Below are 27,672 nucleotides of genomic sequence, written 5' to 3'. Positions count from 1 at the left end.
CAGGACCATCCATCCCTATCCTGCTCCCTGAAAATTTTTTTTTAATATTTCACATGAGCAGATGGCAAAACTAACACAACACACTTTAGCACATCCTGCATTAGGTCATTAATGTTGCAGTAGGCATCTCTTAGCGCCTAACACAATTTATTAAAAGTGTTCTTAAATTTGTTATACAAGATAAATGTATCTTGTATCACCAAAATGAGCAAAGAAACACACATGAAAAGGAAAACCAAACAAACAAAAAGAAAGCACTCAAAAAGAATCAAGTTATAGCACAATCAGACACCAAACATATTAGGGGAATGGAAATGAAAATGAATAAATATAACAGAAAAAAGTATATGGATAAAAAGAAGTATACGAATATAAAGAGCATAGCTATGCCATGGGAATTTTCCAATTTCTCCACTTCTAAAGGGTAAGCCCAAAAAAGAATTAAGTGACTCCTGAAATCTTCTTCTTATGCGAAAACACTTTTAAATGCTCAGGTACAAGGAAAAATATTACTATGCATTTACAGGAAAATTATAGTATAAAGGATGATCCAAGTCTCTTGATGCATAGCAAGAAATGCCTTATGGTACTCCTGGGTTGACTGTGTGATATCTGGATAAATCCAGACTCCTTGTACCAAGATCAAGCGTGTCATTTCTTAAAATAAAGTTTCATGGATGTGTTCAAATCCTGAAGAAGCACAAATGATATCTTCAATATAGTTCTTTTCAGTGCCTACATACCGGAATTATTCAATATAGTTAAGTTGAGAATATCTGCTGAGGAAACAGTTTCACTTTGCTGTTCCACTACTGTTCCTTTCATTGGGAGGCACTACCCAGGAAAAGGATCTAGGTGTCATCGTTGATGTTAAGTTGAAACCCTCTGCTCAATGTGCAGCAGTGGCTAAGAAAGCAAATAGAATGTTAGGAATTATTAGGAAAGGAATAGAAAACAAAACTAAGAATATTATAATGTCTTTGTATCATTCACAGTGCGACCACCTCAAATACTGTGTGCAATTCAGGTCACTGCATCTCAAAAAAGGTATAGTGGAATTAGAAAAGGTACAGATAAAAGCAACAAAAATGATAAAGGGGATGGGACAACTTCCCTATGAGAAAAAGTTAAAGCAGCTAGGGATCTTTAACTTGGAGAAGAGACAGCTGAGGGGGAGATATGACATCAGTGGTGTAGCTAGGTGGGGCCACGGGATCCTGGCCCACCCCAAATTTCATCTGGGTCCCTGGTTTTGCTGGTGGGGGTCCCCAACCCCCGCCTTCTGAAGCCTTCTCCAGCGCCGGTCTACGGTACCGCCACGTTCCCTGCCCTACTCTCTCTTCCACCTGATGTCCTGCACGCTCCTTTGCATGCAGGATGTCAGGAGGAAGAGAGAGCATGGTCTCCGGTGCCACCATGTTCTCTACACTGCTGTTTCTTCCTCCTGACATCCTGCATGCTCCTTTATGTGCAGGGTGTCAGGAGGAGAGCAGGGCGGGGAACACAGCGGCGCCATAGACCGGCGCTGAAGAAGGCTTCAGCTGGCGGGGGTTGGTGACCCCCACCAGCCAAGGTATTTTGCTGCTGTGGGGTGTGGCAGGGCGGCGGGGGAGCCACTGCCATGGGAGGGAGTGGTGGGGTGGCAGACTAAAATGTGCCCGCCCACCTCAGGCTCTGGCCGCCTTCCACCGCGAGGTCTGGTTATACCACTGTCTGACACAGGTCTATAAAATACTGTGTGGAGTGGAATGGGTAGAGGTGAATTGCTTGTTTACTCTTTCCAAAAATACTAGGACTAGGGGCACACAATGAAGCTACTAAGTAGTAAATTTAAAACAAACCAGAGAAAATATTTCTTCACTGACCCCCTAATTCTGTAAAGTTCGCCAAAAATTGTGTGCACAATTAAATTGAATAACAAGCCAATTAGTGCCAATAATTGGCTTTTTAACGAGCAATTATTTGCACTAATTAGAGTTGAGTATTACACGTATAAAGTTAGGCAGGGGATCCGCACCTAAAATTTACATGTGGCCCAAAAAAGGGGATAACCATGGGTGTGGGATGAGGGCATGGTTTTGAGTTACACATGTAATTACAGAATAAGGGTGCTTCATGCATAAATTTAGGCACAGGCCTTTGCACCACATTTTCGTTGCCACAAATGGTGGCACCTAAATTTACATACGACTATAATGCTTAAGTGCTATTCTATAAACCGCCCCGAACTTTAGGCAATTAGGTTAGCAGGGTTTTTAAAAGGTTTGGACAGTTTCCTAAAAGAAAACTCCACAAGCCATTATTAAAATGGACTTGGGAAAATCCTAGGATAAGCAGCATAAACTCTGTTTTACTCTTTTGGGATCTTGCTAGGTACTTGTAACCTGGACTGGCCGCTGTTGGAAACAGGGTACTGGGCTTGATGGACATTTGGTTTGCCCAGTATGGCAATACTTACATTCTTAGGTTCTTAAGAATCTTATGTTATAAACTGATGCAAAGTTAGCAACATTTAATCAGAACTGGAGAAGACCATTTTGGTAGTTTAGGAATATGAGGGCCATGAATATATAATTGATGAGTTCTATAATAATTTTACATTAATGGTATCATGCTGTAGGGAGTGCAATTGTGAGTGTCCATTTGGTTTGTTACTGTGCTTGAAAAATGTAGATTAGGCTGACATTCAAAGGCACTTTACTGGTTTCTGATGCTGCAAACTTGATAAGTGCCAGCAAGAGGAATATTCAACGGCACTATCCAGATAATGCCATTGAATGTATCCTCTGCCTCCATCAGCACCTATCTGGGCATTGCTGGGATGGTCCTTCGGCAGAGCAGGAGGTTATTCATTAATGGACATATTCAGACTGCTCACCAGATAGCAGCAAAAATTTAGCTATCTGGATATCGGTCTGAATATGGCCGCTAACCAAGTAGCACTTCCGGGTCAGTGCTAAACAGGATATACAGCATTCGCCAGTATGCAGATAATAGCATATTTTAACTGCAGCAGGTGGCATTTTGCTTAAAGACTGACAACCATGGTTAAGTATCAGTGCAACTGTGCATACTAACCTTAACATACATATAAGTTGTGAATTAGCTTACACTAAGTCAAAAACATGTGCATTAAAAGGCATTAAAACGCCCCAAAATGTGAGAAGTGACCAAAAATCTGAAAAAAGACTAAATGAACTGAAAATAAACCAAATGTTTTTGCTGAGAGAGTTTTAAGAGAGCCAAGATGGTGGTAATTAGTGCACTATGCAATTGGCTAGTTGAAAATGTGAAGAGGAAAGGGCATGCAGCAGTGTATAGATCATATGAAATAAAGATTTTTGCTATAGCAAAAAAATTGGAAAGAGTCCTTTTTAAAAAGGTCCTATATAAGCAGGAAAAGCATAAATGTCTGACAGAAAGATGAACATTGAATCAAATTGTCAATGTATGACAATCACTCCCTACAGCATGATACCATTAATGTAATGTCACCCGTCTGTGGTAAGACTTCACACAGTATCAAAATACCTCTAATATGTAGTCGTGCCAGCCGAGGAAACTAACTGTGCTCAGCTCACAAGAGACAGAGTGAACATAAATAAAACATCATCCTTAAAGATAATACTGGATGAATGCCTGAAGGTGAATATAAATTCCTGTGAATGGAATCAATTTGATTTACAATAAATCCAGATACTACTCCCTTATACAGTGGTGGAAATAAGTATTTGATCCCTTGCTGATTTTGTAGTTTGCCCACTGACAAAGACATGAGCAGCCCATAATTGAAGGGTAGGTTATTGGTAACAGTGAGAGATAGCACATCACAAATTAAATCCGGAAAATCACATTGTGGAAAGTATATGAATTATTTGCATTCTGCAGAGGGAAATAAGTATTTAATCCCTCTGGCAAACAAGACCTAATACTTGGTGGCAAAACCCTTGTTGGCAAGCACAGCGGTCAGACGTCTTCTGTAGTTGATGATGAGGTTTGCACACATGTCAGGAGGAATTTTGGTCCACTCCTCTTTGCAGATCATCTCTAAATCATTAAGAGTTCTGGGCTGTCGCTTGGCAACTCGCAGCTTCAGCTCCCTCCATAAGTTTTCAATGGGATTAAGGTCTGGTGACTGGCTAGGCCACTCCATGACCCTAATGTGCTTCTTCCTGAGCCACTCCTTTGTTGCCTTGGCTGTATGTTTTGGGTCATTGTCGTGCTGGAAGACCCAGCCACGACCCATTTTAAGGCCCTGGCGGAGGGAAGGAGGTTGTCACTCAGAATTGTACGGTACATGGCCCCATCCATTCTCCCATTGATGCGGTGAAGTAGTCCTGTGCCCTTAGCAGAGAAACACCCCCCAAAACATAACATTTCCACCTCCATGCTTGACAGTGGGGACGGTGTCTTTGGGTCATAGGCAGCATTTCTCTTCCTCCAAACACGGCGAGTGAGTTCATGCCAAAGAGCTCAATTTTTGTCTCATCTGACCACAGCACCTTCTCCCAATCACTCTCGGCATCATCCAGGTGTTCACTGGCAAACTTCAGACGGGCGTCACATGTGCCTTCCGGAGCAGGGGGGACCTTGCGGGCACTGCAGGATTGCAATCCGTTATGTCGTAATGTGTTACCAATGGTTTCGTGGTGACAGTGGTCCCAGCTGCCTTGAGATCATTGACAAGTTCCCCCCTTGTAGTTGTAGGCTGATTTCTAACCTTCCTCATGATCAAGGATACCCCACGAGGTGAGATTTTGCGTGGAGCCCCAGATCTTGTCGATTGACAGTCATTTTGTACTTCTTCCATTTTCTTACTATGGCACCAACAGTTGTCTCCTTCTCGCCCAGCGTCTTACTGATGGTTTTGTAGCCCATTCCAGCCTTGTGCAGGTGTATGATCTTGTCCCTGACATCCTTAGACAGCTCCTTGCTCTTGGCCATTTTGTAGAGGTTAGAGTCTGACTGATTCACTGAGTCTGTGGACAGGTGTCTTTCATACAGGTGACCATTGCCGACAGCTGTCTGTCATGCAGGTAACGAGTTGATTTGGAGCATCTACCTGGTCTGTAGGGGCCAGATCTCTTACTGGTTGGTGGGGGATCAAATACTATTTCCCTCTGCAGAATGCAAATAAATTCATATACTTTCCACAATGTGATTTTCCGGATTTAATTTGTGATGTGCTATCTCTCACTGTTACCAATAACCTACCCTTCAATTATGGGCTGCTCATGTCTTTGTCAGTGGGCAAACTTACAAAATCAGCAAGGGATCAAATACTTATTTCCACCACTGTATATATAACAAAAATTATTATTTAAGTGGAATGGAATTATTTGACTATACTGGTAAACAGAAAGAAATACTCTTCAGTTAGATTGTACAGGATTAGACCAGTAGAACTGCTGATTCCCTACTGGATCCAGTATACACTCTAATTTCTTTACCAACCAAACATAACACTTCAAAGATTTCCAATTCAAAATAGGAATAGGTGCATCTCATTTAAACAATTTTATAAACTTCTTTCCTACAGGCCTTACTTATAAAGTAAGTAACTATCCAAAATCTTTCAAATCTTAGTCTTATAGTGGTATAATTATTCTAATTGGATTTCTCCTTCTTCCTTTATTTTCAAAATTAAATCTCAGTTCACTTGTGTGGTAAACAGGAGTTTCAGAAAAAGTGTGAATTGTCTCTCTCTCTCTTCCTCAATTTCCTGTATTAAGTTGTTTACTTTTCTTTTTCACAGTACTTAGCTGAAGGAAAACTTCTAGTTGCAGACTTTGAGAGATCTCTCCTTTAGAAGTTGTGTTCCATTTGATTGTTCTTCCTAAACTTAATCTCAAAATAAAAGGAGAAATACTGCCCTCCCTGCAGTATGTGAGTCTTTAGATCAGCCTGCCTGAAACTGGAACCTGGACTGACTGCTAAACTATGAATAAATAAAATAAATTGAATTTCCTCAGTTCTAATTTCCTAAGTAGCTTTGTTATAACTTTACCCTGACTATATAAAGAGCAGCTCTTTTTTTTCCAAGCTGCTGAGATCTTGAAGCCCACTGCTGGATCTCATCCACACACACACATTCATAGCTCCATTCTCCTCTCTACTCAGTAAGTTTACTAATCTGGCTAATTCGAAATGTGAGCAAAGTCGTCCTAGTTTTCAAAGATTCTTTTTTTTATCTCCTTTTCACCAAAGGATATAATTCAGATCAAACATTTATCTCAGATCAACTATTTATCTCAGATCAAATATTTATTTCAGGTCAAATATTAAGGTTTCCTTGCTTACAGGCACTTAAATCTACCTAGCCTTTATATAGCTTATTATAGGATTTAAACACTCTTAAACTGAAATTTACCCTTTTCTATTCTTCATAAACTTCAAGTAATCCTGAAATATTCAGATCCTTTTCTCAGTAGAGAAACCTCAAACTTGTAAATCTCCACAAATCTCTTTTCACTCATATTTTCTCATTTACCACATAATCAGGCATTCTTTTATAATTTCAGTCAACTTAGATCAAACAACAATTCTTTCTTTCCTTTCATACACACCGAGTTCAAAGCTGCATGTCTGTCTTGGCCAAATCGTCAGTTGCTCTCTGTTCCCGGGCAGATTTTCTAACAGGAGCTGCTCATCTAATCAGAGAGCTCTATTTGAATGCAGATTAACATACAGACACTCTAATGGGAATTTTTAGTCAAAAACACTAGATAAACCCTTCATTTTTGGATCAAACTTCACATTTTTGATCAGAGCCATGCCCTAACATTAAGGCTATAAACATTTCCAACAATTTTTACCCATAAATATGCAAATGAGAACATACCAAAAACGGACTAATTTGCATATGATTTAAACAATCTGAGCATATGACACAAAGTACAGACTCCCAGCACCTGAATTCTGCAATTAGATTTAATGCAAATACTTTTAAAACTTATATTTAGCACTTTTAAAATCTCAGGTGTCAGTGCAAGTCTTTATGGTATGAACTGCTCATGTGCAGGAATTCATCCTAGCTAAATATCTCCCTGGCAACCCAGGACACCTCCATCCAACCCCCCTGCTCTCCCAGCAGTAAGGTAATCAAATTAAACCAATTTCTACAACTGGTTACAGTAAAATTATTATTATTATAGAACTCATCAATTATATATTCATGACCCTCATATTCCTTAACTACCAAAATGATCTTCTCCAGTTCTGATTAAATGTTGCTAACTTTGCATCAGTTTATAACTGTCAGCAAGACAAATGGAGAAATAACATGGAAGGGTCTGGAAGAGACAGAGAGATGATAAAAGGAGCCTCAAACTCATCACCACCATTACCTATTGGGAACAGAGGGTAGTTGAGAGAATGAGAGAACCTGAAAGCAGAAAGAAACTACTAAGGCTGAGTCTAATTGTGAACATCATGTCTTTGTGAGTGCATACAAGAATACTGAGCAGGATAGCCTGATAAAAATAAATCATGAACAGGGTATAAATTATTAGGGCTACAAGTTAGTCATAGTTAATTCTGCAATTAATGCATTAATTATTAATTGTGAATTTAAAAAAATGAATTATGATTAAAAAACTAATCATGTTGCAACATCTCCTGTCTCCTCCAAACATCTCTTCTGCTCTCTTCCGCTCCCAGCCCATCTTAGGCACAATCCAGCATCTTTCCTCCTACCCACAATTCAACATCACCTCCCAGGCATAAAGTACATAAGTACATAAGTACATAAGTAATGCCATACTGGGAAAAGACCAAGGGTCCATCGAGCCCAGCATCCTGTCCATGACAGCGGACAATCCAGGCCAAGGGCACCTGGCAAGCTTCCCAAACGTACAAACATTCTATACATGTTATTCCTGGAATTTGGAGTTTTCCAAGTCCGTTTAGTAGCGGTTTATGGACTTGTCCTTTAGGAAACCGTCCAACCCCTTTTTAAACTCTGCTAAGCTAACCGCCTTCACCACTTTCTCCGGCAACAAATTCCAGAGTTTAATTACACGTTGGGTGAAGAAAAATTTCCTCCAATTTGTTTTAAATTTACTACACTGTAGTTTCATCGCATACCCCCTAGTCCTAGTATTTTTGGAAAGCGTGAACAGAAGCTTCACATCCACCTGTTCCACTCCACTCATTATTTTATATACCTCTATCATGTCTCCCCTCAGCCGTCTCTTCTCCAAGCTGTATAGCCCTAGCCTCCTTAGTCTTTCTTCATAGGGAAGTCGTCCCATCCCCGCTATCATTTTAGTCGCCCTTCGCTGCACCTTTTCCAATTCTACTATATCTTTCTTGAGATGCGGCGACCAGAATTGAACACAATACTCAAGGTGCGGTCACACATGGAGCGATACAACGGCATTATAACATCCTCCACACCTGTTTTCCATACCTTTCCTAATAATACCAAACATTCTATTCGCTCTTAGCCGCAAGCAGCACACTGAGCAGAAGGTTTCAGTGTGTTATCGACGACGACACCCAGATCCCTTTCTGGTCCGTAACTCCTAACGTGGATCCTTGCATGACGTAGCTATATTCGGGTTCTTTTTCTCACATGCATCACCTTGCACTTGACTCACATTAAACATCATCTGCCATTTAGCTGCCCAGTCTCCCAGTCTAGTAAGGTCCTCTTGTAATTTTTCACAATCCTTTCGCGATTTAACAACTTTGAATAACTTTGTGTCATCAGCAAATTAATTACCTCGCTAGTTACTCCATCTCTAAATCATTTATAAATATATTAAAAAGCAGCGGTCCTAGCACGGAACCCTGAGGAACCCCACTACTACCCTTCTCCATTGTGAATACTGCCCATTTAACCCACTCTCTGTTTCCTATCCTTCAACAGTTTTTTATCCACAAATAGGACATTTCCTCCTATCCATGACCTCCAATTTCCTCTGTAGCCTTTCATGAGGTACCTTGTCAAACACCTTTTGAAAATCCAGATACACAATATCAACCGACTCCCTTTTCTCACATGTTTGTTCACTTCCTTCATAGAATTGAAGTAAATTGGTCAGGCAAGATTTCCCACACACAAAAGCCATGCGACTTGGTCTCAGTAATCCATGTCCTCGATGTGCTCTGTAATTTGTTTTTAATAATAGCCTTACCATTTTCCCAGGCCCCGCGTCAGACTCACGGTCTATAATTTCCCGGATCTCCCCTGGAGCCTTTTTAAAATGGGCGTTACATTGGCCACCCTCCAATCTTCCGGTACCATGCTCGATTTTAAGGATAAGTTGCAGATCACTAACAGTAGCTCCGCAAGCTCGTTTTTTCAGTTCTATCAGTACTCTAGGATGAATACCTTCCGGTCCAGGAGATTTGCTACTCTTCGTTTGCCAAACAGCCCCATTACGTCTCCAGGTTTACCGTGAAGTCAGTAAGTTTCTCCGACTCGTCCGCATGAATACCATTTCCGACACCGGTATCCACCCAAATCTTCCTCGGTGAAGACCGAATGCAAAGAATTCATTCATTCTCTCTGCTACGTCTTTGTCTTCCTTGATCGCCCTTTTACCCCTCGGTCATCCAGCGGCCCAACCGATTCTTTTTGCGCTTCCTGCTTTTAATATACCGAAAAAAAATTTTACTATGTTTTTTTGCCTCTAATGCTATCTTTTTTTCATACTCCCTCTGGCCTTCTTAACTCTGCGCCTTGCATTTGCTTTGACACTCCTTATGCTGTTTTTGTTATTTTCAGACGGTTCCTTCTTCCATTTCTGAAGGCGTTTCTTTTAGCCCTAATAGCTTCCTTCACCTCACTTTCAACCAGGCCGGTGTCTTTTGGACTTCCGTCTTCTTTTCTAATTCGCAGAATATGTAGGACTGGGCCTCCAGGATGGTATTTTTGAACAGCGTCCACGCCTGTTGTACAGTTTTTACTCTCTCAGTTGCCCCCCTAAGTTTTTTTTTACTGTTCTTCTCATTTTATCATAGTCTCCTTTTTAAAGTTAAACGCTAACGTATTTGACTTTCTTGTTACAGTTACTTCAAGGTCGATGTCAAACTGATATATTATGGTCACTGTTATCAAGCGGCCCCAGTACCATAACGTCCCTCACCAGATCATGCGCTCCACTAAGGACCAAGTCTAGAATTTTTTCCTTCTCTCGTCGCTCCTGCACCAGTTGCTCCATAAAGGCTGTCCTTGATTCATCAGGAATTGTATCTCTGTAGCGTGTCCCGATGTTACATTTCCCCAGTCTATATTGGCTAATTGAAGTCACCCATTATTATCACATTGCCCATTTTGTTCGCGTCTCTGATTTCTTTTATCATTTCTGTGTCTACCTGCTCATCCTGGCGAGGCGGACGGTAGTACACTCCTATCACATTTTTTTCCCTTTTATACATGGAATTTCAACACACGTGATTCAAAGGTTGTGATTTGTGTCCTGCTGAATTTGTAATCTATCTGAGTCAGGCTCTCGTTAATATACAATGCTACCCCTCCACGCTATCATTACGATATACTTGTACCTCGGTATGACAGTGTCCCACTGGTTATCCTCCTTCCACCAGGTTTCAGTAATGCCTATTATATCCAATTTTTCATTTAGTGCAATATATTCCAACAATTTCCTCCCACAACCACCACCACAGCAGTTTCCCATGCACCATCCTGCAGACCTCCACTCCTTTTCCATAGTACATACACACACACACACACACATACCTCATCCCTCTTTTACCAGCCCCCTCCCCCACACACTCCATCCATCCATCTTTTTTCCAGCCCCTCTCACTGCACACACACACACACACACACACACACACACACACACACACACACAATCCACCTTTCTTTCTAGCCCCCCTACATGCCCCTTCCACATTTTTTTCAGCTCCCAAATCCGCTCTAGCTATTTTTTTTCTAGGCCCTCCTCTTCCTCCCTGCACACTAACCACTCAAGTACGGCAAGAGGAGCTGCACACTGGGCTGCTTCCTGCTCTTCTTCCATCCCAGGCCTGACTGTTACTTTGAGCCAAGTGGGACTCCAAACAGCCACGTGGCTTAAAGGAACTGCTGGAGGCCAAGGCAGCAGAGGAGGAAGCAGACCAATCTATGGCTGTGCAGCTCCTCCTCATGCCGTGCTGGAGCATTGAGTCTGCAGGGGAGAGGGGAGCAGCAGGAAATACACAGCACAGGTACTCCAGCAGATTTTTGTTGTGGGAAAGGCAGAATTCTGCACAGTCTGCGGAGGTAGAGAATTCTGCACAAGTTCTGCATTGTGCAGTAGCGCAGAATTCCTCCAAAACTAAAATTATGTATGGGTTCTAAAACTGAAAGAAGAGAGGATGTGAAAAATGGTAAATGTGAGGGATGTGATCTAGGGTGATGGTGAGGGAAATAGTCTGACAGAAAGGAAAGGAGAAGGATGGTGATGGAAATATATCTCCAGCAAAAGAAATAAAACTGAAGAAAAAGTTAGGAAAAAGAATGTAAAAATAATACCCATGAATGATAGAGGGTTGAGTTGTTTGGTAGTTGATTAGATTTAATGAGAAATGAGCACAAGAAGTGGAGATCAAAAGATATAAAAGAAGAACAGAAAATCAGGAAATTGAAAGCTGTAAGTAGGGCACATCTGTTTTAAATTAAGTCCATTTTAAATCATGATTTAAATTACTTGTCAAAATGCTTTTCCATTGATATCAGTGAAACAGTAAAAGGAATATTTTCCTGTTTTTAATTAACTGTATTAAATTAAAATGACAGTGCTACACCCTGCAGGAGGAAGGGGGTAAAGCAGCAGCCTTTTAGCTGAATAGATTTAAAAAATGAGCAGATTAAAAAGACAAAAGAGGACGGCACTACAGCTGTGGCATGTCCTCTTAAGCCACACCTCTTTTATTCAGTGCTCCCATCTACTTCTGCTCTCTTTATCCTATCTCTCTGGACCATCCCTCTCTTTTCTTGCCTTGCTATCCCATTTTCTCCTATTGCACATGTTCCCACCTATTGTCCCTCCTCATGCCCCCCATCTTTACTTATGTTCTAATCCTCTTTTTTAAAAGGTTTCTGAGCTGCCTCCCTCCTGTGCCTGGCTACTCTATTTGGCCGTGGCTGGTTCTTGACTTGCAAAAGGGGTTGGTGGCAGCTGGTCTTTCTCCTATATTTTATGAATTGCATTCCTTCTGCATTGGTGTGGAGTTTTTTGCCACAGCTCAGGGAATTCCTTTGCATGCAATTCAGCAGATAGGCCTATTGGCACTCTAATGCCTTAGATATTATGTGCACTAAGCAATAGTGATTTTTTTTTCTTATGCCAGTTTTTATTACAGGACCTCAATTTTAGACACACAAATATGATGTGTGACCACTCCTGAATGTCTGAGTTAAGAAAAAGGCAGCTAAGTCTTGTTGCGAGTTGTACATTGACTCGCTGCATCTGTCGCGCTGTGTCTGCAATTGGCTCAGTGTTCAAGGCTTGAGGTGGGCCAGGTTTTTCTCCCTTTCCTCCCTGGAAGCCTATCAGTTGTCATTGTCTCATGTGCTCTTCATTCATTTGATGACAGTGATACTGATTGGGTAAAGGGAGTTGATCTTGTGAGACAAAATGAAATGGGACATTTGTTCATACCTTGTTATTATCTTATATAATAATCCTGTGGTCTCAGATAATAGCTAGAAGGGTGCATGAAGATGCTCTAAATGTAGAAGTTATGGAGAAGGTTTAGAGGCAACTGAATATGAGGGCCTCAAAGTTTATGTCTGTTGTTCTGTTTGATGGTGGGTCTATGATTTGTTAACAGTGAATTGCCTGGAGTTGTATGATTCTGCTTGAGTTTAATTTGCCAACTATTGGATTAGCACTTGTTTCTTAGTTTGTGCAAGATATATTAGAAACCATTGACAATGGTATCAAGGCCTCAGCTCATCAACTGGGAATGAAGATACGCAGGGAGCAGTCCTTACTAATGATGAGAGTTTGGGACTTGATAGTTTCCCCTCTTCCTCACCCAGAGTTCATCCAGGAAGTGAAAGGGAGCGGAGCTGAGCACATTTTACTGTGGAGTTGGTGTGATAAGTAGAACATCCAACCTCATGCCTATCTGAGAAAGGTTGCAGCCTTGTGTCTAGGTTGTCACCAACTTGTCAAGTGGCTGAGTTCGCTGTGGGTTGATGGGGTATTTGTGTGTGGAGAAGGAATAGTGAAAATAATAGTTGTCCTTGCAGTTTTAATATTCTGGGCTGAGGCTGTTTCAATGTTAAATAAAGCTGTAGCCTTGATTTATCAAACAATTCTTCGGGTTTGTATGTCTGTATGGGGGTGACAGAGAACAAGCTGGGAATAACCATGTTATAAATTAGATGACAAAATTGTAGATTTAGGAGGACATTTAGATGAATTTTGGATGCATTTTCAACTGAAAATTCTGCTAAATTTAGGGGTCCTTTTACAAAGGCGCAATAGCGTTTTTACTTCATGCATTAAATATGTGTGTACTACATGCTAGATATGCCCATATATTCCTATGGGAACTTCTAGCATTTAGAGTACACTAAAAACGCTAGTGCACCTTTGTAAAAGACCCCTTTAAAGCCTTAAATTTGTGCCTGCAATGCATTGCCTAGATGTGAACCACAATTTCATATCTAATAAGGAACAGGAGAATTCAAGTCTGGGCATTCACAGTTTGTAAAGTATGTTACAAAAAAGTTGCTGAACATGGAGCCTTTTGTAAAATGTCTCTAAGGCCATGGGAAAAATGTATGTAGCATGCAATATGCCTAATAGGAGACGCCTTTCTAGAAAATTTAATTTAATTCAAATACTTATAACCCACCAATTTCAACAAATGTCGTACAATGTGGGCTACAATAAGAGGTTAATAACATAAATTAACATAGTCCATCCTCATCAACAATCTCCCCTCCCACCAAAATATGGCAAAATATAGAATGGCATCACTTAGGGTTTGAATGTGTAAGTACTATTGCTTACACATGTAAGTGACAATTTTGAAATTTACGCATGTAAGTGCCACCACTTACAAAAATTAACAGATTCAACAAATCTGGATTTCTAAGAACAGCCAGTTAAGGAAAAGAGTTTTAAAAAAATCCTTTAAGCATGCATTTTTGGGCCATGTTTATTGCAGGTTAACATACGTTAAAAACATTAGCGTGCATTAACTGCTACCACAATCATGTTATTCCTATTGGCAAGGTGGCAGTTAGCATATGCTCCCTACCATTAGTGCATACTAATATTTAGCAAATATGGAGGGGCATAATCGAACGCAAACGCCTATCTCCATGGGCATTTATCTCCAAGAACGGGTCCGTGAAGGGGCGGGCCGAACCTTATTTTCGAAAAAATGGACATTTTTGAGCTGGGTGTTTTTTTTTTTTTTAGCGATAATGGAAACTAAAAATGCCCAGCTCAAAAACGTCCTAATCCGAGCCATTTGGTCATGGGAGGGGCCAGGATTCGTAGTACACTGGCCCCCCTGATGTGCCAGGACACCAACTGGGCACCCTAGGTCAGTGCGATGGACTTCAGAAAAAGCTCCCACATGCATAGCTCCCTTGCCACGGGTGCTGAGCACCCAACCCCCCTCCCCCAAAACCCACTACCCACAAATGTACAAGACTACCATAGCTCTTAGGGGTGAAGGGAGCACCTACATGTGGGTACAGTGGGTTTTGGAGGCCTCCCATTTACCAGCACAAGTGTTACAGGTAGGAGGGATGGGCCTGGGTCCACATGTCTGAAGTGCACTGCGGTACCCACTAAAAGTGCTCCAGGGACCTGCATACACGCAGGCCTCTAGGACTTGTTGCTGCTGTATAACATTGGCACACCAGTTGACACCTGAAGACTAATCTCTCCGAAAACGTCCTTTGTTGGAATAAGCACGCTTACTCACAGTTAACTGCAGATCACAGGTTGTGCCCCACTGGCAACGAGTCTCCCTGGTACTGAGATGAGCAGTAGGTCAGAGCTGGCATAATGCTGTACAATGCCCTCTTTCAGCCACATTCAAGGTAAGAACTAAGTTCTCTAACTTGGCTAACACATGAAAGGGATCTAAAACTGGCTTACAAAAATGGCCACTACCTCATGGACTACCGGAAACAAAACTGGACACCCTCTGACCCAGTTAGCAGGGGGAAAAGCACCATGGGAGTAGTGCCTACCAACTACCAACATCGTGAACATTTGCTATAAGCTAGTGGAATTACAGAGCCCACTACCCTACACCCACCACAATGCATTGCTGATGTGATTCTGCAGTGTGCATAACAGAAAAGGTGTCAAACTCACCCGAGAGCCACATCAGAACCAGGGAAAGGCTGTCAAAGGATAGAACACATTCTGCTGTCATGGAGGTGGGTACGGCATTTGAGGCTGGCATACAGGCTGGAAAAAAAGTTTTTTTGGTGGGAGGGGGTTAGTGACCACTGGGGGAATCCGGGAAGGTCATCCCTGATTCCCTCCAGTGGTCATCTGGTCAGTTGGGGCACTTTTTTGGGACTTGTTCGTGGAAAAAAAGGGTCCAAAAAAAGTGACCCAAAATCACGGTAAAAATGCCTTTTTTTTGATTATCAGCTAAAGACGCCCATCTCTCCTCGGCTGATAACCACGCCCCAGTCCCGCCTCCACCACGCCTCCGACACGCCCCCGTCAACTTTATTTGTTCCTGCGACGGATTTGCAGTTGGAAACGCCCAAAATCGGCTTTCGATTATACCGATTTGGGCGCCCACGGGAGAAGGATGCCCATCTCCTGATTTGGGTCGCAATATAGGCATTTTTCTCTTTCGATTATAAGCAGGATGGTCCTTGAGGTAGTTTTTAATGCCAGAGAGGTAAGTGCAGTTCTCACCCCAAACATTGGCAGGGAGAGACAGATTAAGTGGCTTATTTTCAAAATAAAAAAAACTTTCAAAAACGTCATAAGGTGGCAGAAAGACATTTTTCCCTCAAAAACATCCAAGTTGCGATTTTTGACACCCTGATTTTAGATGCTCTGCTCCAAAGTTCATCCAGATTTCAAGGGGGCATGTTGGAGGCATGTTTTGGACAGGACATGGGTAGCACCAAAAGACAGACATTTTTCTGCAATAATGGAACAAAATCAAAACGCCCAGGGCCAAAATTAAGATGTTTTTGGCTAGACATGATTAAGTGACCAGAAGGTGCCCTAAATGAGCAAATGACCACTTAATGACTTAAGGAATAACCCCCCTTACTCCCCCAGTGGTTACTGAGCCCCTCCCAGCCCCCTAAGATGTGACAGTGACAGAACATACAAAGCTCTATGACAGCTTCAGATATGATAGCCATTCCTATTAGAGCGGGAAGCAGGTCCCAGAAATAGCCTAATGGTCAGTAGAGTGAACTGTAGAGAATAGGACCCAGGCCCATATCCCACGCTAGCTGGTACACTTATGGCGGAACTTGTGAGCCCTCCAAGAGAGGGAAAGGAAAATGGGACTTTATGTGGTATTTTGTGACTACATTCAAAGTGGGTTACATATATACAGGTACTTGTTTTGTACCTGGGGCAATGGAGGGTTAAGTGACTTGCCCAGAGTCACAAGGAGCTGCAGTGGGAATTGAACCCAGTTCCCCAGGATCAAAGTCCGCTGCACTAACCACTAGGCTACTCCTCCACTAAATACCTACTGTACCTACACATAGGTGACACCTGCAGGCATAATAATATCTTTTTCCTTTGGTTTACTATCTTGTATCTAAAAGAAATTATGAAAGATCAATTTCCTTTCAGGCTGCTATGTATTGGAGATCTCTTCAAACTAATTTAAGACTTGAAAATTCTTATACAACCTTCCATAAAAATCTTAAAACCTGTTTGTTTGAAGAATATTTACTAGTAAATCTAGGTTAAGAATGATTATTGATTTAAACTCCATGAGGTTGTTTTGATTTTTATTGGCCTAAATAATCATAGATATTTTGTATCTCATTTGCTGTAAACTGCTATGAACCCTCTGTGGGAACCCAGTGGTATAAAAGTGTCAGGTTAGATTAGATAAGGGCTATTGCAATGGTGTACAGTTCGGTAAGTAGGTTTTCAGTGGGTTTTGGAGGGCTCACCATACAATATAATGGGGTAACGGTGAGATGTGTGCCTGGGACCTTTTATGTCAAGTCCACTGCTCTGCTGAGATGTCTGTGTGGCCAGTCTCCTAAGAATGCTGGCCTTTCATACATCCCAATGGCTTGTGCATATTTCCCTTGAACTTTTTTTTAATGGTCCTATAAGATCAAAAATTAGATTAAGATGTCATGTCGACAATGCCCCTCCATGTATACCAGTGTTTAATCATGAAGAAGTGGAACCTGTACAGGGTGCCAGATTCAATTCTGGCCACCTTTGTTGGGCAGACTGAATGGACTGTGCAGATCGTTTTCTGCCAACATTTACAATGTTACTATAAGTAGTAACCTTTTTAAAATTGCCGCTTAGAAGCATTATGCCATTTAACATGTATAAACCTGCTATTTACAAATACAGATGTCATGATCTTCTAAGTTAGAAACCCGGTACAGAAAATCAGTACTATGTTCTTAGCATTCATTCATTCATTCAATATTGTTTTTGTTTCAAAAGGGGCCAATTTAATTGCACAACACCCAAAGCTAGGAACCTAAATCCTTTAAAAACTGACTATTATGGGGTGAATTTTATATATGGTGCCAAAAAAAATCATTGCTGAAAAAAATGCTATTCTATAAGCCACACTTAAAGTTAGGCGCAGTTTATAGAATAGCCCTTATACCCGGGAATTGCACCTAACTTTAGGCATGTCCATTTGCACCAACTGAAACGTGGTGCAAGTGTATGTGCCCATAAGGGGTCCTTTTTGCAAAGGTGCACTATCGTTTTTAGTGTGCATTAAAAATAAGCATACACTAAACACTAGAGATGCCCATATATTCCTATGGGTGTCTCTAGCATTTAGCACGTGCTAATCATTGGCACGCACTATCCCTTCTCATTCTATAACAACGTGTGTAAATGTAAGGAATGCCCCCATTCTGCCCATGACCCTCCCATTAATGTGCCCCCCTTTTCAACTCATGCGTAAAATTTAGTTGAGGATCCCACGCCTACATTTATGCATATATATTCCATTTAAATCTAATTAGTGCCAATAATTGCTTGTTAAAAAGCCAATTATTGGTACTAATTAGCTAGTTATTTAATTAAATTATGCACACAAATTGGGTGCATGCCCAAATTTGGGCATGCAATTTTTGGCGACTTCTATAAAATTAGAAGGTATATGTTTAAAGGAAGTGCTCTGTAGTAGATACAGATTGATTGATTCCTGATTGAAGAGGAGGAATGCTAGAATTATTCTTTTGAAATACATGAAGTACATGAAATACATACTTCAAGTAAAATGTTCTTTCTTCTTGACAAGCAATTTAAATATGATGAACAGATAAAATAAATGACCTGAAGTGTTTTACTTTTATCAGTGGGTTTTTTTTTAATTGCATTGAAGTTTTGTTGTGTACTGGACATTATAAACACAAATATAACATCATAGAAATAAAATCAAACTGGTTAGTGCCACTGAATGTTCCATCTGACCACCATTTGTCTATGGGCAAAGCTTGAGCAGAGCCAGAGCTTAGCCAGTTAGCGGCAATAGCCAGACTGCTAATTGGATAGGTAACTGGGTGAAAATAGGACAGCAAAAAAGGCTGTCCTAACTTGATCCAGTTAGCAGTTTGAATATTGCTGCTAACTGGATAGCACTGCCAGTCAGTGTTGATTCCTGGATACTGACACTGAATATCCAGGAATTTGAAGTAGCCAGGTTTAAAAAAAAAAACTTGGACAAACTGTTGTGAAAATCTTTCTATATTACTCATGCTGAGATTTATTGCAGCCTCAGATAAGACCATAAGAATGCAATGCAATAAAACACAGTAAAATTAGTCTGGAGGTCATGTGAGCTTCTGTTCTGTATTGTTAATGAAGTATTTTTGGGCACAGCTGACTGTATTGTATTTTGTTACCTGCAGTTATTGAAGTGAACAAGAGAGATATAGTCTTCCTAATAGATGGCACGGCTGCAATGGGAAATAACTTTGCTCCAGTTCGTGATTTCATTGTCAAACTTGTCCAGAAGCTTGAAATTGGACCAGATCTTATCCAAGTAGCTGTGGCTCAATACTCAAACACTGTAAGGAATGAGTTCTTTCTCAACACCTACTCAACAAAAAAAGATGTGTTGGCTAATCTGAAAAAAATGAAACCAATGGGTGGTGGACCACTCAATACCGGTGCTGCACTGGACTATGTCCGTAATAATTTCTTCACTGGTTCTGCTGGGAGCAGGACAGTGGAAGGTGTTCCAAAACTGTTGGTTCTTTTCACTGGAGGCCAGTCCCGAGATGATATTATTATACCAGCCAGTGAGCTGAGGCGGAATGACATCCTAGCTTTCTCTGTTGGTGCCAAAAATGCAGATCCAGCTGAACTTCAAGAAATTGCTTTTGATAACAGTCTAGTTTTTACTCCAACTGAGTTCCGCAATGCCCCTCTACAGAACATCTTTTCTGAGGTGCTATCCCCTTTAAGGACTCTTTCTGGAAAAGTCATTGTGGAAACACCAACAGAAGGTATTCATATTTTATTATAGCTATGAGGTACTAAACTACCTAGTATGCAAAATTAAATATTTTATTGTTAGAATTTAAGAGACATCTACTTTCTTTCTCTTGTATGGTATTTAAAAGTGCATATGGTATGGATGTATTCTCACACTGAAGGTCCTATGTAATGAACTTTATTCTACAAATTAAGATCCTTTAGTGACCTTCAAAACAAAAAGGTCATGTCATGCATGTTAAAGGGGTCCCAGAAGACATAAGTGTGAACAAAATATTCACAACTGAATGCATTCAAATTAAAGACCATCATATGTAAATGGCTTTCTGAGTGCTTAATAAATAATGTGGCATGCTTGCATTCCATTTTGTTTACCTTTCATTAACTAAACCCTATTTCATACTTTCTAGGACCTGCTGTTAAATTATTAACATGAGCAGATTACATACCATGGGGAATCTAAACAGAATGATCATTCTTAACCTCCCCGCTCCCCCCGTTTTCTATTTCTGTTGATGGCTCTCTCATTCTCCCTGTCTCCTCTGCTCGACACCTTGGGGTCATCTTTGACTCTTCTCTCTCCTTCTCTGCTCATATCCAGCAGATCGCCAAGACCTGTTGTTTCTTTCTTTACAACATCCATAAAATCTGCCCCTTTCTTTCCGAGCACTCTACCAAAACCCTCATCCACACCCTTGACGCCTCTCGTTTAGACTACTGCAATCTGCTTCTTGCTGGCCTCCCACTTAGTCACCTCTCCCCTCTCCAATCGGTTCAAAACTCTGCTGCCTGTCTCGTCTTCCGCCAGGGCCGCTTTACTCATACTACCCCTCTCCTCAAGTCGCTTCACTGGCTCCCTATCCGTTTTCGCATCCTGTTCAAACTTCTTCTACTAACCTATAAATATACTCACTATGCTGCTCCCCAGTATCTCTCCACACTCATCCTTCCCTACACCCCTTCCCGTGCACTCCGCTCCATGGATAAATCCTTCTTATCTGTTCCCTTCTCCACTACTGCCAACTCCAGACTTCGTACCTTCTGTCTCACTGCACCCTACGCCTGGAATAAACTTCCTGAGCCCCTACGTCTTGCCCCATCCTTGGCCACCTTTAAATCTAGACTGAAAGCCTACCTCTTTAACATTGCTTTTGACTCGTAACCACTTGTAACCACTCGCCTCCACCTACCCTCCTCTCCTCCTTCCTGTACACATTAATTGATTTGATTTGCTTACTTTATTTTTTGTCTATTAGATTGTAAGCTCTTTGAGCAGGGACTGTCTTTCTTCTATGTTTGTGCAGCGCTGTGTGCGCCTTGTAGCGCTATAGAAATGCTAAATAGTAGTAGTAGTATTAGTAGTAACTAAAAATAGAGGGACTGAAAAAGTAGTCCTGATGACACTGCCCACTGGAGGGATTAAGGCATAACCCCCCTTGCTCCCCCAGTGTTCACTGACCTCCTCCCAGCCCCTTAAGATGTAACAGTGACAGGCTGTAGAGAAGGGGACCCTATATCCCACTCTAACTGGTACATTTGTGGTGGAACATGTGAGCCCTCCAAAAACCCTAAGGGCCCGATATTCAGACTGCAGGAGTTAACCCAGCTAACTCCTGTGGTTGGCACTGAACCCAAAAATTCAATGCTGGGCCATTTCCGGTGACCGGCATTGAATATCCAGTTTATTTTTGGCCAGTTCAAACTTATTCGATATTCAGCACTGGCCAGTTAAATTGTAACTGGCCAAAGATATTCCACCTATTGACGCAGCCATATTTGGCCATCAAACATAGACAGTCCTAAAAGTTAGATGCACCAAGCACAAAAACATCTAGCAAATGGTGGAGTAGTCTAGTAGTTAGTGCAGTGGCCTAAGAACCTGGGGAACTGGGTTCGATTTCCACTGCAGCTCCTTGTGACTCTGGGCAAGTCACTTAACCCTCCATTACCCTAGGTACAAAATAAGGACAAGTAGAAGTAAATCTATTTTTTACTCGTTCCAAAAGTACAAAGACTAGGGGTACTTGATGAAATTATATGGAAATACTTTTAAAACAAATAGTAGGAAATATTTTTTCACTCAATGTATAGTTAAGCTCTGGAACTCTTTGCTGGAGGATGTGGTAACAGCGGTTAGTGTATCTGGATTTAAAAAAGATTTGGACAAATAGTCTGCTATTGAGACAGACATGGGAAGCAACTGCTTGCCCTGGGATTTGTAGTATGGAGTATTGCCACGATTTGGGTTTCTGCCAGGTACTTGTGACCTGGCTTGGCCACTGTTTGAAAAACAGGATACTGAGCTAGATGGACCATTGATTTGACCCAGTATGGCTACTCTTAAGTTCTTATAATATGTAAACTGCTTTGATTGTAAAAACAGAAGGCCAATATATCGAGTCCCATTCCCTTTTCCTTTTCAAAACAAATTTTTCTGGTTTGAAAATGGCCATTTTCGCTACTGGATTTTTGGACATTTTTCATGAAACATCCAAAATCAGATTTAGATGCCATATCGAAGATGCCCCTCAATATGCACAAAATAACAGGTATGCACATAGTTTTCTTGGGGCAATACTTAAAGTAAAACTAGGCATTTTGTCCCACTTTAAAAGATTGTATGTTGTGAAAATGACATACTTTACACTGATGCAGGCAATTATTTATTTATTTTATTTTTGGTGCATTTGTACCTCACATTTTCCCACATGAGCAGGCGCAATGTGGCTTACATTAAATCAAGAGGATACAATAGAATACATAGATGGCACAAATTCAGAATGTGACAGGAGGGGAAGGAGCATGGGATGACATGGGGAAAATGTCAGGGGTGAAGCGTCTACAAGTGAGTGAGGTTAAACAGTGGAGTTGCCAGTGGAATAAGCCTCTTCAAATAAGAATGTTTTTAAGGTCTTCTTGAACAGTTGGTGGTCGACGAGCTCTTTGTTTTGGCAGACCATTCCAGGATTTTGGACTGATGTAAGGGAACTACGAAGCATAAAGGGTCTTGTATTTGACATTCCTGCAGGTGGGGTAATGTAGATTGAGGTAGGTCCTTGCAGATCTGAGGGCATTTCTAGGTGGCAGATCGATGAGACTGAGCATGTATTCAGGGGCTTCTCCATATAGTATCTTGTGTGTAAGGGAGCAGATTTTAAATGTAATTAAAGATAATTATATAATTATGTCCTAAATCTTTTTATATCACTTGTTGAATGTCTTACTAACATGCTAACATTGGTTTTGCAGGTGTTCTGAATTTCTTTAAATTTTTCTTTTGCACCTATGGAAGCAACCATGTTACAAACAGAGTCACAAATTAAAAGATAAGATGAAAAATTTAAAATATATAGACCACCAGTAGAATATTTGAAATACGGTGAGCAAAACATCATACCATATGTACTTTATGAAATAATTCAGAATATAGATAGGGTTCATCTTATTTTTAACATTAGATTGAGATGGAAGAATGTTTGATTTGGGATTTTTTTAGGACATTAAGGTGGCCTATGAATTTTCATGCTGGAAAATGGTAAAATAAAACAAGAAATTAGAATTTATTTGATCATGAGGATATGAAAAAAGCTTCACTTTGCTTTTCTGAAATGAGATATTCAGTTGGCAATTTTCATTAAAAGAGGTCAATTCATTAAAGAGTGCTAAACTAGGATAACTTTAGTATGGCAAAAATGACCATTAAATCCCACAGGGCTTACCAACCTATAGTACCTGAGTACTAGAAAAGTCATTCATTCTTGGCTACATTAGGGCACAATTGATGGCCCCATCTTGAGCTTGTTGTCCATCAATGGAGCATACATATCCAAAAAACAAAATCCCTCCCTCATGATGCTATCTGTGACCACTAAATTGTCAATTCCTGGTGGACCACTTTTCCTCTCTTTTCTCTGACCTGTGTCAAATATTCACTCCTTCTGGAGGTGAGGAGAGAGGGAGACTGAAATCCCTGTTAGGCTAGTGGCCCAACAGCTCTTTTCCTCGTAGTGGGGCAGAAGCAGAAGGTAAGCAAAAGGCATCCAAGAAAGACCAACCCCTGTGTGTCAAGCCCTATCACCCCAATCATGTGTTTAGCCATATCTTGTATTTGGCAGACTGACTTCTAGCAATGCATTTCTTGTGAGGTCAAGCACTGTTAATCTGAAACATGTTGCCTGGGGCAGGAATGATTGATATAATGTCCTGATACCACTGTGTTTACTACTGTAGGGGTCAGGGAAAAGAAATGGTGAGGCTTGCAAATAGGGTCTTTCATGGATGCTGTTTTCTTTTTGATTGGGGCAGGGCTATATGAATGACAGAAAAACTTATGGGGGGGGAGGGGGAAAGAAGTCTATTTCCTTAGCTTTTGCCCCTCTCTGGAGCTAGGGGAAGGATCGCAGTCTGTTTCTGTAGTGCACCAGGGATTTCAATGTGTACTTTGAAAGGAGGGCCCTTTGATAAGGGACAGGGAAGGGAAGGCCATAGGTCATCAGAGATTTGGGGGTTTTGGTCACACTGACTCTTTTACAAACATCCCTGAGAAAATCAGCTCCTCCATCAGGGAGTCAATGCTCCCAAGAGGAAATTAACTATACCTTCAAAAATGTAGATATTTTTCAGGTAAACAAGACCACCGGAGTGGACAAAGAGCAATGGTATCCCACAAATATTCTCAGGAGCAGAAGAGGAGTGGGAACTGAACCAGGCTCTTCAATAAACAGACCAGAAACGGTCAAAGTTTAAAATGAAAATTATTGGAGACTCTACAAGGTACCCTGGTCACCGCATCTCAAGAAAGATATAGTAGAATTGGAAAAGGTGCAGTGAAGGGCGACTAAAATGATAGCGGGGATGGGACGACTTCCCTATGAAAAAAGATTAAGGAGGTTAGAGCTATTCAGCTTGGCGAAGAGACGGCTGAGGGGAGACATGATAGAGGTATATAAAATAATGAGTGGAGTGGAACAGGTGGATGTGAAGCATCTGTTCATGCTTTCCAAAAATACTAGGATTAGGGGGCATGCGATGAAACTACAGTGTAGTAAATTTAAAACAAATCGGAGAAAATTTTTCTTCACCCAATGTATAATTAAACTCTGGAATTCGTTGCCAGAGAAAGTGGTGAAGGCGGTTAGCTTAGCAGAGTTTAAAAAGGGGTTGGACGGTTTCCTAAAGGACAAGTCCATAAACCGCTACTAAATGGACTTGGGAAAAATCCACAATTCCAAGAATAACATGTATAGAATGTTTGTACGTTTGGGAAGCTTGCCAGGTGCCCTTGGCCTGGATTGGCCATTGTCGTGGACAGGATGCTGGGCTCGATGGACCCTTGGTCTTTTCCCAGTATGGCATTACTTATGTACCCTGTTTCAGCACTGCAAGTGCCTTCTTCAGGAGTCTATACAAAGATAAAAAAACATTCAGAAAACATATAAAAACATATGGGTAAAAACATATATAAACATAAGTTAATGATTATTAATAATAAACAGGTAAATAATTATTAAACATATGAGTAAGATGAATATTTAAATGGTTGTCAAACAAAGAAATGTAAATACATGGATAATAAAATGATGAAGGGCTACTATAGTCAAAACATATGTGGTAACATGGAATAAAATTGCAGATGTAAGCCTATGGCATTTAAAATATAGCTTATGCATAAAAAGGCTGATAGATACACATGACATTTGAACTGAACTTTTTAACATTTGAAAACATAAATTGATCGAGGTAAATAAAATAGCTACTGTGTTGCTATACAAAGCCTTGTTTTAATGATGGAGATGTGATGGAATGATGTTAAACATGGATGTAAAAAAATGCACTATAGAAAACAGAGTGCAGCGTGTAGTGCGGTTTTTAAACTGCAAAAAGGCGCCAAAATGAAGTGCATGCGCCATTGGAGATTGAATGGTACTGAAAGGAGTGAAAAAAGTGTGGGAAAAATGGCACTGAGAATTGTGCATATAGTCCTTTGTATTGAGTAATCTCATTGGCAACAATGCGTACAATTAGAATTGCATTCCAGAATAGTTTAAACAACAAAAGGGATACTGGACAAATTGCACCATTCACTATCCAGGTTATATGTTTAACATCATTCCACCACATCTCTTCATCATTCAAACAAAGCTTTGTATAGCACCAGTGTTAAAAAGTTCAGTTCAAATGTCATGTGTATCTATCAACCTTTTTATGCATAAGCTATATTTTAAATGTCATAGGCTTACATCTGCAATTTTATTCCATGTTACCACATATGTTTTGACTATATTAACCCTTCGTCATTTTATTATCCATGTATTTACATTTCTTCATTTGACAACCATTTAAATATTCTTCTTACTCATATGTTTAATAATTATTTACATGTGTTTATTATTAATAATAATTTACATATGTTTATTTATATATGTTTTTATGTGTTTTCAGAATGTTTTTTTTGTCTTTGTATAGACTTCTGAAGAAGGCACTTGCAGTGCTGAAACAGGGTACCTTGTAGAGTCTCCAATAAATGTGGTCCCAAAAAACAACAAGGCAAGCGATCTGCAAAATCCAATATGGGAAAGAAAGCCAGCAGATTAACATAACATCAGAAAGATTTTATTGAAGATACCGTATATAAACAAATTGCTCGACACAGGCCGTGTTTCGCCCCCCAAGGGGCTACTTTGAAACCTTCTGAACTACATCATATAACAGATAATTGAATTTACGCAATCAGCTATTTTTGATAAGACTCTTGATGAAGGCGCATTTCAGCGCCGAAACACAGCTGTGTCGAGTCAGAGTCAAATGTGTCAGTGTTTTTCTTGGAATAAAGGTTTGATTTTCAACATACGTCTTCTCCGGTTTCGTGGAAGAGCCTACTTTTCCTACTCTCTGCTTTGTGCATTTCCTTGTGTAGGATCTTAGTGTACCTCCACCTTTGTGGTGTTTCTTCCCCAATTAACTGTAAGCCACATCAAACTGAAATTAATTTTTAGATAATGTGGGATATAAGAACAAATATATAAATATAAGCAAACTTGTATAGCTACCCTGTGAACAAATAGCATTTTCAACTTCACAAAGAGACAAAAAAAAAAAAACTGTCCAGTTAAATGGATAATGTTGTTGGCTGATTTGTAAGAACAAAAGTGGGATAGCAGGAAAAGAAGAAATTAAGTGCATATTAAGTATGATTTGAAAATGTATAAATTAAAAGAAAGATACAAAGGAAAACAAACTTGAAACATGCAGCAGTATTGTCTTCTGACTTCTTTTTCTTTCTGCTATTTCTTAAGGGTGACATTTTGGTAAAGGACTCAGTGAGGTGGAAGGCATATTTAACTGAACTTATATGATGTATCTTATTGCATTATGTCCAAAGTGGCACCCTGGTACCTTTCTCTGTTGTGTTCTTCATCCCTACCTTTCACCACTTTCATATCTTTTTTTTTCTGTTCATGGGCTTTTGTTTTGCTTATCTTTCACTCACATACTTCCTTTCATTCAAATCCTTTCTTACAGGATCAGTATTGTGTCCACTTCCTTAAAGATCACCAAAGAAAATGTAGTCTTTGGTTAGACTCTCTCATCTAATGCATCATCTAGGCTAAGAAGAAAGGAAAAGTCAGGAACCAGACCTACTGCCTGTTATTTAGTGCTATTTAATTGGTCAGAATGGATGCTGACTGGTTAAATAGTGCTTAACTGGCTATCTGCTGATATTCAGTGGGGAATAACCGGCTATCCTCCCCAGAATATCTGCAGTTAATAGCTGGCAGATACTCGGTTATGTCAGCCCTGCCTATGAAAAGGTAGCAATTCAAATATTATAAAAGGACCCTAGAATACCAGCATTACTACTACTGTTATACTGTATATTTGTATAGGAGGGAAGGGACTGGTTTAGAAAGCAGAGAGAGAGAATGCGCTCTCCCTCCCCAAGCTCATCCAAAATGTCCAACATAGTAATCTGCCACAAGCCTGCCATTTTATGGAGGCCCACCCCTTTAAAAAATCACTACCTCAAGGCCCCCAA

At 40.5% G+C, this 27,672-nt stretch overlaps 1 protein-coding gene across 1 annotated transcript in view; it reads left to right on the top strand.

The window, feature by feature from the left end:
- The window catches only part of COL6A3 (collagen type VI alpha 3 chain), a 722,910-nt gene that overhangs the window by 27,285 nt on the left and 667,953 nt on the right, over positions 1–27,672 (top strand). The window contains 1 exon segment of the mRNA XM_030209050.1: positions 19,049–19,648. Coding sequence (XP_030064910.1) covers positions 19,049–19,648 — 600 coding nt within the window.

Source organism: Microcaecilia unicolor, chromosome 7 (genome assembly GCF_901765095.1).
Source record: "Microcaecilia unicolor chromosome 7, aMicUni1.1, whole genome shotgun sequence".
NCBI classification, from domain to species: domain Eukaryota; kingdom Metazoa; phylum Chordata; class Amphibia; order Gymnophiona; family Siphonopidae; genus Microcaecilia; species Microcaecilia unicolor.
The sequence above is the reverse complement of the archived record's forward strand: the minus strand, read 5'-3'. Positions and strand labels throughout refer to the sequence as shown.